The sequence below is a fragment of the Peromyscus maniculatus genome, chromosome 3, assembly GCF_049852395.1.
Source record: "Peromyscus maniculatus bairdii isolate BWxNUB_F1_BW_parent chromosome 3, HU_Pman_BW_mat_3.1, whole genome shotgun sequence".
Lineage (NCBI taxonomy): Eukaryota > Metazoa > Chordata > Mammalia > Rodentia > Cricetidae > Peromyscus > Peromyscus maniculatus.
Window position 1 is genome coordinate 100,343,939 of NC_134854.1, and position 14,868 is coordinate 100,358,806.

Genomic DNA, 14,868 nt, shown 5'->3' on the forward strand with positions numbered 1-14,868 from the left:
GGTAAATAATAAAAAAATCTTTGTTTGTACTTTTGTGTTTTACTTTCTTGGTAAGACTGTGGGGGGCTAGAGTGTGGTCAGGGAAGGAAAGTGCATGTTCACTACAGTTCCACGCATCCCACCTGGTGTGCTATGATGAGTGTGGATTCTACTTGAATGTTGTCTTACAGTAGATAGATGAAGATACTGTCCTCTCACACATTCACTGCTGGGCAGACAGAGGGTAAAATTACCCTCTATATCTACCCAGGGCAATAACAATAGGATAACCCAGTTAAATCCAGTGCTGTGATTCTTATAGTTGGTATTCCAACCCTAACCCCAACCCTCAGGCCCACTCCTTGGGTCATTTCAACTCTTTTTGCTCACATTCCAGAAAGCTTCCAAACGCTCTGGCTCTAATCTGACCTTCTTGATCATCAAGGATCTCTTCACGATATTAAGATGTGCTTATTGTCAACTAAATCTCATCCATTTAATTAAGAGTCCAGCAAGCCTCACAGCCTGAATTGCTATGACCACCTACCCCATCATTAGGCTGGATTCTGCAGTCTGAGACTCCAAGCTACACCTGTAGTCCTAGCCACCAGACCAGAACTCATGAATACAGACTTTAGAAATGCTGAGTGCCTGGCCATTATTTCTCTGTCAGTGGCATTTTCCCATTTTTCTACCTAATACAGAGTCAGCCTCAGTAAAACAGATCTCATGATTTGATAATCTCCTATGGCCCTGCCTGTAAGCTATCCCTCATGACTACATGAACCATTCTGATACAGTGATTCCCACACGTCTGAACTCCCACAAAGCTGTCATTCAAAGCAATACCCATAGACCTAGATTTCTTGTCTATCCCAGTGGTTAGGTTGTCTATTAACATGCAGTGGAAAATTGTGAAAATATAGAACAATGATTATTATTAAGAGACAGGATCAAACTTTTCAAGAACTAATTGAACAAAAGTTGTGTCTACATATCCATATCACATATCCATACTCATTTGATATCCACATGCAGAAATATGAGCAGTTAACAATTATCTCAAAGACCAGAGAGATGGCTCAGTGGGTAAAAGTACCTGCTGTCAAGCCTGCAGATGGGAGTTCAATTCAGGATCCAAATGGTATAAGCATAGAACGCTGACTTTCACACACATGTAGCACACATGCACCTTCCTCATCACACATATGTACCCAAAATAAATGAAAAATAATAAGACTTAAAAGTAAGAGAAACAAAAATTAATCTAAAATAGATTAATACTTGATTGCATTACTAAATTCATGAAGAAATCATTGGTGAAATTTTGATAATACATTAGTTTGGGCAATATTATTAGATGTGAGTCCAAAAGTATAGGTAAAAAGCCAAAAAAAGAGACAAATGAGTGTACCAAAAATAAAAAGTGTCTACCTGAAAACATAAATACAAGTAACACAATACAGATTGAACAGGTTGTATTTAGGAATATATATATATATATATATATATATATATATATATATATATATATATATATATAAAGCAACAACAATTAGTGAAAAAAGGGGGCCAAGAACATGAAGGAGAATGGGCAGGGGTATATTGAAGGGTTAGGAAGGAGGGAAGGGAAAAGAGAAATGTAATTATATTATAATTCCAAAAATAAAAATAGGAAAATAAGTGAAAAAGTGTCTGTCAAATAATGCAGCAGTTGTCAGAATGAAAAGTGGATCTACAGGACAGGAGAAAATACTTAGAGATTGTATATGAGACCAATGGCTCATACACAAGACACCCAGGGAGCCCGAACAATTGAATCATGTAAGAAGAATTAACCTAATTAAAAAGACACTGAATAGACACCACTCAAAAGGAGTTATAATGATCTCAGGTGTGTTTGAAAGACAAGGTTTATCATCTCTAATTGTCAGGCATATGCAAATTAAAATCATCATGTGGCCTCTCCTTGCACCTGTTACCATGACTATTAGCAGCAGATGAAAGATAAATGTTGGGGTGAATGGAAAAAAAAGGAAATGTGTTTACATGTTTAATAGGAAAGTAATTCTACAGCCATTATGTAAAATACAGGGCTTCCTCAAAAAACAAGAAATAGAAGTGTCATGTGTTACAGCAATCCAATGATGAACAAACACCCAAAGGAAACAGAATCAATATGAAATGGAATATGTTTTGCTATGTATTTCTTTCAGCATTACTCATAATTGAAAAGATGTAGATGAACAGACTTTCCTTTAAGAAGATTCATTTTATTTTAATTATGTGTATGGGCTGTGAAATATACATATGTGAGTCATACTCCAGTGGAGGCCAGAAGAGAGCATTAGAGATTCTGGACCTGGAATTACAGGCATGTGAGCCAGTGGACTTGGGTCCTGGGAATAGCCTAGTCTTCTGAAACAGCATGTCTCCTGTCCTTGATTTTCCTTATATGTTGTGTTCACAATAGAATACTATTTAGCCTTTAGGTGCAAGAAAATTCTGTCACCTATTAGCACATCAGAGAAGCTACAGGACATTATGTTAATTGAAATAATGCAGGCATGGAACTTCAAATACTGCATGCTCTCACTTATATATCAGAGAATCACTACACAGAGTGTGCCTTAAAAATTCTCTGAATGGGGAGTTGCCTGAGCTCTCCTTAATCTATGTCTTTTCCCTGCTTCTTACTTCCTTTTATAGCTTAAGATAGTTGCCAGCATCAACTAGAACTACCCACACCCCACCTGCCCCATAAGGAAGAATTTAGTCTCTATTCTGAAATTACAAAAGAATTCTGAGCTACTCTTTTTAGACTAGCTTAAGACCTCCCCATGGGCCAGCAACATGTGATGGGCCAGTATTTGAATTACTGTTTCTTAGTATTGTTGTTACAACAAAGAGAGTATGCTATATATAAAAATCGGTTAAATTATAAAAATTCTATACTGCAGATACTTTGAATGTGATAATTATCAACACAACTTCTGGGAGACATAGTCTCGAAGTGTCTTCTCAGAGGAATGCCAGGGTTGTATTCTAGAATGTGGTGAAGGGATCAGTGAAGTCACAGATGTAGTGAGGAATTGCTTGTGCACACACTCAGGCAAACAACAGGGATATGGATGGTAAGATGTGATGTTGTAATCAAACATGACTAAAGGGTATGTGTAATGATGTAAGCCCCTTTTATCTGGTAGTTTTCATTTTATTACTGCCATTCAGACAAACAAGGTACAGGCAGGAGGTGAATCAAGGTATCTACATTCTCATCATTTGGGAAGCTGAGGCAGAATAAGTTCTGTGAGTTTGAGGCCATCCTTGGCTACACAGTCAGCTGTCACAAACTACAATAAAAAATTCTGCTATAAAGTAAACAGAGGCAAGGGATCTGGATGTCAGTAAAATGTCTGGTACACAACCGTAAGGACCAGAGTTCAGATACCAACACCCACTTAAAAACCCGAGAGTAGAAGTGCCCACCTGTACCAGTGTATGGGGGTGGGTGGGGGAGTGAGACAGAGGCAGGTGTATTCTTAAAGTTTATTGGCTAGCCAGCCTAGCAGAACAATGAGTTTCAGGTTTAACAAGAGGCTCTCAAATTAAGTTAACAACAATTGAGGAAGACATAAAGTCAAACTTTGGCCTCCACAACCATGGCCATATATGTGCATGCTCACACTATACTCATCCACATTAACAAGGACATTCAGCAACACACACACACACACACACACACACACACACACACACACACACACACACACGCATGCGTGCGCACAGAGAGACAGAGACACAGAGACAGACAGACAGACAGACAGAGACATAGACAGAGACAGGAAACCACACAAAATTTTAAAATAAATAATTAAGTAAATAAAATGAACCGACCACAACCAAACATGGTACAGATGTCTTCACAGGGAGTATCCAATCTCAGCAGACCCCAGAGCATCAAGAACCCACTTGTATGTTGTCACTTCACTATTGACACATGGCAGCTATAAAATATACTCTTCTTTAATAATTGTGGTGGCGTATATCCCTGTATTCCCATCATCCAGGGTGATGGGGCAAGGAACAGTGAGTTCATGGCCAGCTTGGGGCTAGATAGTGATACACTGTCTTAATTTCCTCTTCTTCCTCTTTCTCAATTCATTTTGCAATTTATGTTGCCAACACCCCCTTACAATTTCTTTTTGCTCAGTTATTTCTGCAACTGCATCTTGGCTACACCCTGCCTCCTGAAAGTAACTGAACTCAATGATACTGAAGTTTAGGTGATATGAGGTTCACATATAAAGCTGCTGATATACATTTTAAGCAAGTAGGGAGTGAGGGAACCATCTGTTAAAAGATGAAATAAAACTGATACCCACTTGTCCAGGGGGGTTGAACAGCAAATGAAAATTTGTGATATTATGACTTAATAATAATTTTGATGATTTATCTCTAAGTGTTTGTTGGACATTGCTTCTCTTTTGATGATGGGTTCAATATGAAAATATGTAACATAACTCTAGTGAGGTTCCTTGGAATTCTCAGTCTACAGACCAAGTGACTCAACGTGATTCCTTAAGAATACAGAGAAATGTTGGGTAGTGGTGGCACACGCCTTTAATCCCAGAACTCGGGAGGCAGGGCCAGGTGGATCTCTGTGAGTTTGAGGCCAGCCTGGGCTATGGAGTGAGTTCCAGGACAGGCTCCAAAGCCACACAGAGAAACCCTGTCTCAAAAAAACTGAAAAACTTAAAAAAAAGAATACAAAAACAAACAAACAATTCTATACTGCAAGACATTGTTTTAGAAAGAAGTATTTTTGTGTTAATATGACAAAAACCACACCCACTGTTATAATTACATGTGTTAATATTTTAAGAGAATGTAGTTTTACCTATTTTGCCTCTTGCATATATGACTTTTAAAATTATTATTATTATTATTTTTTATTTTTTTTGGTTTTTCAAGACAGGGTTTCTCTGTGTAGCTTTGCGCCTTTCCTGGAGCTCACTTGGTAGCCCAGGCTGCCCTTGAACTCACAGAGATCTTCCTGGCTCTGCCTCCCGAGTGCTGGGATTAAAGGCATGCGCCACCAACGCCCGGCTAAAATTATTATTTTTAATACAAGTGTGTGGACTAGAGAGATGGCTCATTAGGTTAAGAGCATGTACTGCTCTGGAAGAGGGCCTTAGTTTGGTTCTAAACACCCACTTTGGGCAGCTCAGAACTATCTGTAGTAGCTCCAGCTCCAGGGGATTGCACACCTTCTCCTGGACAACACAGGCATGCGCACTCATGTGAAAGCCCTCCCTTTATGACACACAAACACTTAATTAGTAATCAAATAAAATTTTAAAAATGAAAAAGAAAGTCATCCAACAAGACAGATGTATTTAAGAAATTAGTCTGAGATTCTAGCTCACACTTATAACCTATAACCCTTTAGTAGTCAAAGACTGAGCCAAGAGGACCAATGCAAGTCTGAGAACAACCTAGGCTGCATAGTGAGTTTTAAACTGGTCTTGGGTACAGAGCTAGAGAGCCTATCTCAAGGGGAAAATGAGCTGATATTGTTGAACTGAATAGATTTTCACCATTCTTAACAGTAATAAAATTTTTCTCATTTGTTAAATTTTGAAACAGTAGATGTCAGAGAGAAGCTGAATGAATTTCAGGAACTCTTTTACAGTCTCTTATTCATGGTTCTGCTCTCACCAGGGCACACAGGGAAGATACGCTACACAGCACTCAAAGTAGAAATGAGTGCCTAGTCGATGAATGAAGCACCAGTAGACATTGCAAGGAGAGGCTCAGTACAGCCCAGGAGTCACACAGAGCAGCCCACAACACTACCAAGAAAACACACACACACACACACACACACACACACACACACACAAGTGGATAGACCAGGGATGTTTCTGGCATGCTGAGATGCTCTTCCAGGCAGAGGTAAGATAGCCTAATCAAAACAAACTTTTCTTCAAGTAATGCTAGAATTTACCTGCTTTGGGTGTGTACCCAGATGCCCAGTTCCCACGGCCCCGAGACTCAGAAGTGTTGAGAAAAGTTCTTCCAGGAAAGTGCGAAAAAGATGGTTGTAGTAGCCAAGAATACAAACATTCTACGGGGAATCATAAAGACAAATGGGAGAGAACAGATGAAGAAAAGGATAGCAGGGAAGAGTGGGCAGAATTTATTTTACTATTTTCCATCTTTTACCCTTATGGATGAAAATGGTGAATTTATTTCTGTGTAGAATGTGATGGTTAGAGACTCACTGGTATTCTGGCTCTTACACTTTCTTTGCCCCTTCTTCCATGATGTTCCTTAAGCTATAGAAGCAGAAGTCTTGATGTAGATGAAAGAGCAATATATATCTGTACATATATATGAATGCATAAAAATCAAGGAATAAGAGGCTATCAACTTGAGGGAACTTGGAGTAGTTCACAGGAGGGTATCTTGGAGAGTCTTGAGAGAGAAACTTAATTAATTGAGATCATATTAAGCTAAATTAGTCAAATCAATGAAGATAAATATAATGTATGTCACCACATCCTCACTTGTGGAACCTACATTTTACACACACACAAGCAGGTATACATATGCATGTGTATGTGAAACAGAGAAGAGACAAGAAGAGAAAGGAGATTAGTAGGAAATGTAATGAAATGTGAACATTGTCAAATTATGTGACTACGCAGTTACACACTAAAACAAAAATATCACAAGAAAATACTTTGAACAATAAATAGTTTATTATTTAAAAGAGAGATACACATTGTTTGAAGTTGAAGAATTTCATTTAGAAAAATGTTGACTAAAGATGCTCTCTGCAGAATCTGCCTGCGTCTTGGGCACATGCATAAACGCATCAGAGGATGATGGAAGTGTTTTAGTTGTGTCATTATTGCTTTGGGCTTCACTTCTATTCCAATGTTTTAATTGTTTTTAAATGTTCTGCACTTTTCACTGCTACCATCTCAGAGAAGCTTCTCCATAACATTAGACTCCAGAGAATCATTTTATCTAAAAATCTCAAGCTGCAGTAGAATATTTGCCTAGCAAATATTAAACAAATATACAAAAATATTCTTGGAAAAGCCCTGTGTTTGTTTTGGATGACTGATAATATATTTATAAATAGGTAAAACTCATAAATAATCTCAAATACAATATCTTGCTTCTTTTATTGAGATAGAAAAGTTTGATTCTTTGCTTCTTTTGAGCAGGGTTTCAGGTCCATTTGGTCTACAATGTCTTTCAGAGGTTTTGAAGGTGGAGATGACATCTCCCTCTAAAGCAGTAGTTCTCAACCCATGGTCTGACCCCCTCTGGAGGTCAAATGAACCTTTCAGAGCAGTTACATACGACCATTAGAAAGCACTGATATTTACATTATTATTCATAACACTACCAAAATTATAATATCAAAAATTATAATGAAGTAGCAACAAAATATGTTTATGGCTAGGTGTCACCACAACATGAGGAACCATGTTAAAGGAATGAAGAGTTATGAAGGCTGAGAATTGCTGTTCTAGATGGTCTTTCAAAAGTTTTGAAGGTAGATATGTTAACATCTCCCTCTAAAGCAAGAGAGAAGGTTGGTGCACAGTCTCCTAGAGAAGAAAAGACCTGTTCTCTTCCCTGGATAGTAAAAATATTCCTGTAAAATAAAAGGTCACATTGCTTATTGCCCATTATAAGTGGTCTGGCTTCTTTCAACTAACAAAGAATACTCATAGGGGTGAGTTCTTCCCTGTGATATAACGCCTTGCATGTGGAGGCATCTATCAATGAGACTCTCTTGGGACAAAAGCATGAAGAACTAAGGTTATGCTCATGCCAATAACAGCATGTTTGTCTTTCAATATCAATAAAACTATTGAAGAATAACCTAGATTATTAAGGGTAATACCTTAGGGCTTTTTATGTTTCCTTATGTATAGTTCAGTAACATTTTTTGTTTCCCCACACCCTAGTTCAGTAACTTTATCATGTAATAAACTAGAAGAAAAAAATCTTAACTGAAGGAACTTGAGTCATACCCATTACTTTCCATGGCTGACTCCATTGAACCCTCCTTCCTGTAAACTGCACATTTCTTATTTATTTCTTACATACAACTATCAGTCATGCTGTCCTTTCCTGTCCCTCTGACTTCCTTTTGCCACTCATCCCACCATGGCATAGTCATGACCAACAATATCCATTCTCTATCTCCCCTGTTTAGTACCTATAACTCTACTAACCTCATAGTGACAATGTCTCTAGCCCTATTGAAACTGAGAACACTCTCATTTTCTTACCTAAAGGACAACTTAGAATCCCAGAGACCTTTCTTCGAAGAACAGTTGAGTCTTAGACAAACCTTCTTCCAGAACATGTGGAAATATCAAATCTCTGCAGCTAAAGAAGGGAATGATGGTTTAGGATATCTTATAAGACAATAAGCATGGAAGCAGGCAAAAAGAGTATGATTAAAGTTAAGGGTTTTAGGTTGCTCATGTTTGTATTAGCCTGTCCTCAAGAATGCTTAAGGATAGGCATTTAAAATTTTCTACTTGTAGAAATTTTAGATATTTTGAAAACATCCTTAGAACATTTTTATTTGAAAAATTTATACCTTTAGAACATAAGGTACCACATAGTAGAATGTCTTACTAACAACTCAAACTGTTTGTGGGTTGCAAGAGTTCTTCTGACTTGTCCATGGAGTGATCTAACCAGAGCTTTAAAAGCTTAGCACGGTTGACCTCACAATCTTTGTTCATATTAAAGGATACAGTCCAAGCCTGAAGTCCATTGAATGACTGTAGTTGCTCATTTAAAAAGGAAATTAAAAAATGATTTCTTTAACCTTATAATTCTATTTGTTCTGAGAATTCTGAATAGTGAAATAGATCAATAACTTTGTATGAGGAGCAAAATAGACAATGAAGATTTAAGAGGTACTTCATTACAAAGCAGTATAATGCAAACTGAAAGCAAATTAAGCAAAGACCCACCCAAATAAGGTTCTCTCTGCCTATGTCTCTCTGACTATCTCTTTTTTATCTCTCTCAATTTTACTTTAGTTTTTAATTGTGTGTGTGTGTGTGTGTGTGTGTGTGTGTGTGTGTGTGTGTGTACCGCCTGTGCACACACAGAGATACCCTGAGAGGCTAGAGAGGACATCTGATTCCATAAAGGAAGAGTTCTAAGCAATAGTGAGCCACTTGGTGTGGGTGCTGGAAACTGAATTTGAATCTTCTGCTAGAGCGAGGGCCACCTGCTGAGCCATCTCTCTATTCCCCAAAACAAAACTTTTATTGAAACTGGTTGGCACAAGAATGAACCTAAGGATATTGTAACTTAGAAGAGGAGGATAGTTACTCTATAGGACTTTAGTATAGGAACATGGGTTATGGTTCGGATATTGTCAAGGATCAATTTGCTTTTATTGATTACTAGCTATACTTGAACAATCTGAATTTCCTCAAGGGAGGTTCAAAGATGCATTTAGTATCTGAAGCCATTATAGGTGATGTTGGTTATAGAATGAGAAAATTAGCCAAAGTGACAAAAGACCTGCAAATTCACAGGGAGAATTTCTCAGGTTGAAAGTTCTTCCATACGCATTGAATGTGAATTCCCTTTGATCACAAAGAAGTCACACACAGTGAGTGCTCTTTGAGTGTGGCCAGAACCTGCAAAAGCAATGGGATATAAACCCCTTAATGATACTATATTCTTCAGAATGAGAAATTCTGGAAAGTGATACCATTACCAGTATTCAATAGTTCTTGACTTAAAAATAGAGATTTTGGATATTGTTGGGATGATTGCAACCTAATCATTTGATCTGCTTAAAAAACAGAGGGTACATGAATTTAAGTAATAAAAGTATCAATGGGACAATTACTGTCTTAGAAAACAGAAATGATATTGTGCCAAGGAATACAGTTAAGAATACTACCTACACTGACAGTCAGAGAGGAAATGGGGACCTCAGTGATAGACCTGTGTAACTCGGGAAGTGAATTTACTCAGCCACCAGAATGAGAGTAGAAATTTATCATAAAACAGTGATAAAATAATGTATACAGTTATTGGAGTAAGAATATGTGGGCACAGGCTAGAATCACTCTAGAGTAGAGGTTCTCTACCTTCCTAATGCTGCAACTATTAAATACAGTTCCTCGTGTTATAATGAACACCAACCATAAAATTTTTTGGTTGGTTTTTTGTTTTGTTTTGTTTTGTTTTTTGTTTTTGTTTTTGTTTTTGTTTTTTTGTTTTTCAAGAGAGGGTTTCTCTGTGTGGCTTTGCACCTTTCCTGGAACTCACTTGGTAGCCCAGGCTGGCTTCAAACTCACAGAGATCTGCCTGGATCTGCCTCCCGAGTATTGGGATTAAAGGCATGCGCTAACACTGCCTGGCCCATAAGATTATTTTTGTTGCTACTTCATAACTGTAGTTTTGCTAGTATTAGTTATTGAAGTGTAAATACCTGTTTTCTGGTGGTCTTAGGCAACACCTGAGAAAGGGTCCTTTAATCAACTAAGGGGTCAAGGCCCATAGGTTGAGAATAATTGCTCTAGAAAGTCATAATTACTTTCTCCAAAGATCAAGGTCTAGATAACTCTAAAGTTTTTTTTTAAAGGTTTATTTTCTTAAGTTTTTATTCATGTGTAGGTGTCTGTGTGTTTGTGCACATATGTGCATGTCACTGTGAAAAAAAGATGAGGGCATTAGATCTCCTGGAGTTGGAGTTACAGGAGGTTGTGAACTGCCTGATATGGACAATAGAAACTGAATTCAGGTCTTCTGCAAGAGCAGCAAAGGTCATAGTTGCTAAGGCATCTCCCCAGACCCTCTAAAATCTTAACTGTTAGATCAGACACCAAATTGTGCTGTATCCTAGGTGTACTTGAGTACATGCTTTGAGAAAAGAAGGATAATTCTTCCTGGTGCATTCTTTAATTCCAAAAGAAATAAAATGTTATTATGAGGGAAAAATCAATACAAATTTTACTCACTGGCAGAATCCAAGGGTAGGCCAGCATACATAATGAGGGAGAGTCAAAGGAGCTGTGGGGAAGCTGTACTGTATAAGGTGAAATGTAATCCTTATTGATAGTAAGGCTCACTGAAGAGAAGGGAGGCAGAGTAGACTTTCTGTTTGTGAGATAGGCAAGGTTCTCCTGAGTAATTTAGGATGAGAAGGATGATTCAAATAGGAGTAGGCCTGCTACATGGGCAGCAGACATCTAGGAAAGTGGAAAAGACAACCAGAATCTGTACACAAGAAAGTTTAGAGAGAAAAGATTGCAAGTATGAAGCTAAAGAAAAGAGAAAAACACAAGAGGAAAATACCAGAATAGAAAATATTGAATTCAGCCTCTTTTCTTGTTAACTAGAGAAGGAACCTAACTTGTCTAAATCTTAAATTGCTTATTTGCTTCACAAGCAGGTGTGCTCTATATCATGTGCTGCTACAAACCCTGCTTCACATCTCAAAAATTGTCCTGCTCTAGAGTAAGACATCACATAGTGCTACTCCTGCTGCCCCTGCCCCCATTAGCCATCATGAATTCCTGGAAGGGGTCTGTTCCTCATCAGGGACATGACATGGGAACTAGGAATCTGGATGCTGTCATAGAACAAAATAGTGTTTTGTTTTGTTTTTTTTTTAACTAGAGATGTTTTCCAACTGTGAATGTGAAGAGTTCATCACCTGTGATCATTCCCATGATGTTCCAGAAATGTGACTCCTACTGCCAGGATTTCTGTATGCAGTCTGTGCCAAAGGCAAGTCTTCTGAGACTCCATGCCCCTCCCCTTGATCAACTGTCATGATCCTTCTACCTTACCCTGTTGCATATAAAAGACCTACCAGTCAGTACATACATAGCCTGACAAGACTTACCATTCCCAGCTGTCAGGTAAGTGTTTTTACAGGAGGAAAACTCCTCAATGCAAGCTATTCTAGATAGATCTAGGGAAAGGGACAAAGAGATGGCAAAAAATGTTATAGATGTACTGGTACCCTAACAGGGGCTCAAACTGCCTTCATATTCCTAGGGCTTTAAATTCCTAAAATCTCAAAAGAAGCGTTTGAGTATATGGGGATGCCAGACAGTCTTCTGAACTAAGAAATCAAGAGACAAAAAGGCCTTGTGTAGAATCAAGCTTGCTGTGCTCACCACTCCTACAGTTACCTTCTCTTTCTTCTTCAATAGAATTGTCGATTTGGAATTCAGATCTAAGACTATCTGCTACTCAGCATGGCTCAGAACAATGCATACCCTATCTTGTTTGCATGCCTGATGCTCCTGTCATGCAGCCAAGGTAAGCTTGTTGCACCATGATCCCTACAGACCTGAAGGCTTTGCTTCATTCCTATACCTGCTCATGTTCTTCGGGAAAGAGAATGGTAAACATTGGAAGTTATTGCTTCACTGATTACAGTTAAATAGATCCTCAACTACAAGAAGATTTGAGTTGGAATATTAATTTATCTCTTGTTCATGACCACTAATGTTTTCTTAGTTGGTCTGGTTAAATCTAGAAGTCTTTATTAGTTCATGGAGGCTTTTTTGCAGAGAATGTAAAATTATGGTGAATATAAGATGCAGATGAAAGGTAAGAGGTTCAGAAAAATAAGGGAACAACTGTGGAGAAATAGCAACAGAAAGTAATAGCGAGTTCTTGTCTCAAGGAAAGAAAGCTTAGGAGAGAAAAGAAAGAATGGAAGAAAGTAGAGTAGGCAGTCACTCTGCTGTCTGCTTTACATCCTTGTATATCTATAGTGCATCTTCAACAATGGCTGTCTTATACTCCAGGGTTTGTCCTTCCCTCAGTACCTCCTTTATTTCTCTCTCTCTCTCTTCCTAGGCCAGAAGACTGAGGAAGGCTTGCCCATGGACGAGAAAGACCTTCCTTCTGCCAGGATCAACTGCCCAGAAGGTGCTAATGCCTATGGTTCCTACTGCTACTACTTCATTGAAGATCGTATGACCTGGGGGGAGGCAGATGTAAGTTAAAAGAGAAATATGGGGGGAGAGAGGTATCTGAAGGTAAAGACAGTTAACATTTCTTGGTAGCTTCATAACAGAGGGCTGATCACGTATTTTACCCATCAGCAACCTTAGGATTTCCCTTGATGGTGACTTTTGCTCACTCTGAATCTTTCCAGCAGAGATCTTGATGCTGAGTCAGAGTATCATCAGGAATATTCCTTCACTGTCCTTTTTCTCAAACATTCCTTAGTAAGACTAATATATTGTTCAATAATGCCCTTCTCCATTGAGTAATCTATTTTCTCTCTGAACACCCACAGCTCTTTTGCCAGAATATGAATTCAGGCTACCTCGTGTCAGTGCTCAGTCAGGCTGAGGGCAACTTTGTGGCCTCTCTGGTGAAAGAGAGTGGTACTACAGCTACCAATGTCTGGATTGGACTCCATGACCCCAAAAATGTGAGTGTGTGGCCTCTTTATCTCCCAATAATCAGGTAAAGGAGAAGTGGAAGAATTAAGTCTAGCCTGTGCAAAGCCAACTTTACAACACAAGTAGACAAGTAATGAGTTTGTGGATGCTACAATATCTAAACATGTGGCGGTTCATTGCAGATGGTTATAAAGATAGCTGGGAATCAACTTCTTTAGAGCTCCATGCATTCATGGCCAATTTCATTGTATTTCTTGAGAAGTGTTTGTTATGTACTTATTATTATTTACTATGTATCTTGATGATTTCTGTGTTAGAAGAGAATCCTTTTGAGATGACAGAGAAGAAAATAATGTATTACTTGTTTTGGTGAAGGTGTTGCTTTATCAATGCATCTAGTACTATCTAGTGAAATAGGTGAGGTTTGATTCTCAAGATAGAGAAACCTTTCTGTGATACATGTTTAGGGGTCTTTGTAAAATTCAGAGCACTTCCTTCTCTGAAGGACAGTGGAAGTGGTGGGATATATCAGGAAGGCATAAAAGCAAAGAAACACTATGATATTTATTTCTGTCTTATATTTGGGTCCATTTCTGAATATACACATGGTTCAGGTGTTTCTACCACTTTGAGTGACATTGGCTCCATTTGATTTTTCCACTGCAGAACCGCCGTTGGCACTGGAGCAGTGGATCTCTGTTTCTCTACAAATCATGGGCCACTGGAGCTCCCAGCACCAACAATCGTGGTTTTTGTGTGTCACTGACTTCAAACACAGGTAGGAGGCAAAGAGATTGCTGTTTGCTTCCTTCTTCTGCTCAGCTCTGGGGCAGACCTGGGGCTGCAGGTAGATAAAGGATTACTTATGCAGGAAATAGAAGTGTTCCCATCTTGAGTCTTAGAACTAGGTGGAACCACACTCTCTCCATCTGACTTTTTTCATTGACTTGTAGCATACAAGAAGTGGAAGGATGAAAACTGTGATTCACAGTACTCCTTCGTCTGCAAGTTCAAAAGTTAAAGTCACCTGAACAACAATTGTCCAGAACTCTGTCACTGTGGATTAGAAAATGAAACAAGACCATCTGTTCACCCCAAATTAGATACTCTTTTCTGTTGAACTTACAACAGATTTGCAGTATTTGTATCCACCCCATTTTTTAGACCCTTGACCTAATGAAAATAAAATTGTATCCCCCACTTGTGCTGTCTTCTGTGTTCACTCTGTTCATTGCCAATGGTTGGCTACCTGAGATAGAAGGGATTCTAGCACTGTGAGGCTTACTCTGGAATTGCCGTTGTTAAAATTGCAGCCTTCACCAAACCTTTGTGCCTTTTCTTACGATATGTTTAAAGTGCATGTATTCCTTGCAATTGTTTAGAGTGTAATTTATATAAATTGTGAATAGCATGGGTATTTTGGTACTCTATGGGATTTTACAAG

At 38.5% G+C, this 14,868-nt stretch overlaps 1 protein-coding gene across 1 annotated transcript; it reads left to right on the plus strand.

Annotated features, from left to right (window-relative positions):
- The first annotated feature begins 12,260 nt into the window (after positions 1-12,260).
- Positions 12,261-14,617, plus strand: LOC102926297 (lithostathine-2). Its single transcript, XM_042274667.2, has 5 exons — positions 12,261-12,324; positions 12,871-13,010; positions 13,316-13,453; positions 14,091-14,202; positions 14,378-14,617. Exons 1-5 carry the CDS (start codon positions 12,261-12,263, stop codon positions 14,443-14,445), a joined length of 522 nt encoding a protein of 173 aa, XP_042130601.2. The 3' UTR covers positions 14,446-14,617.
- The last annotated feature ends 251 nt before the right edge of the window (positions 14,618-14,868 follow it).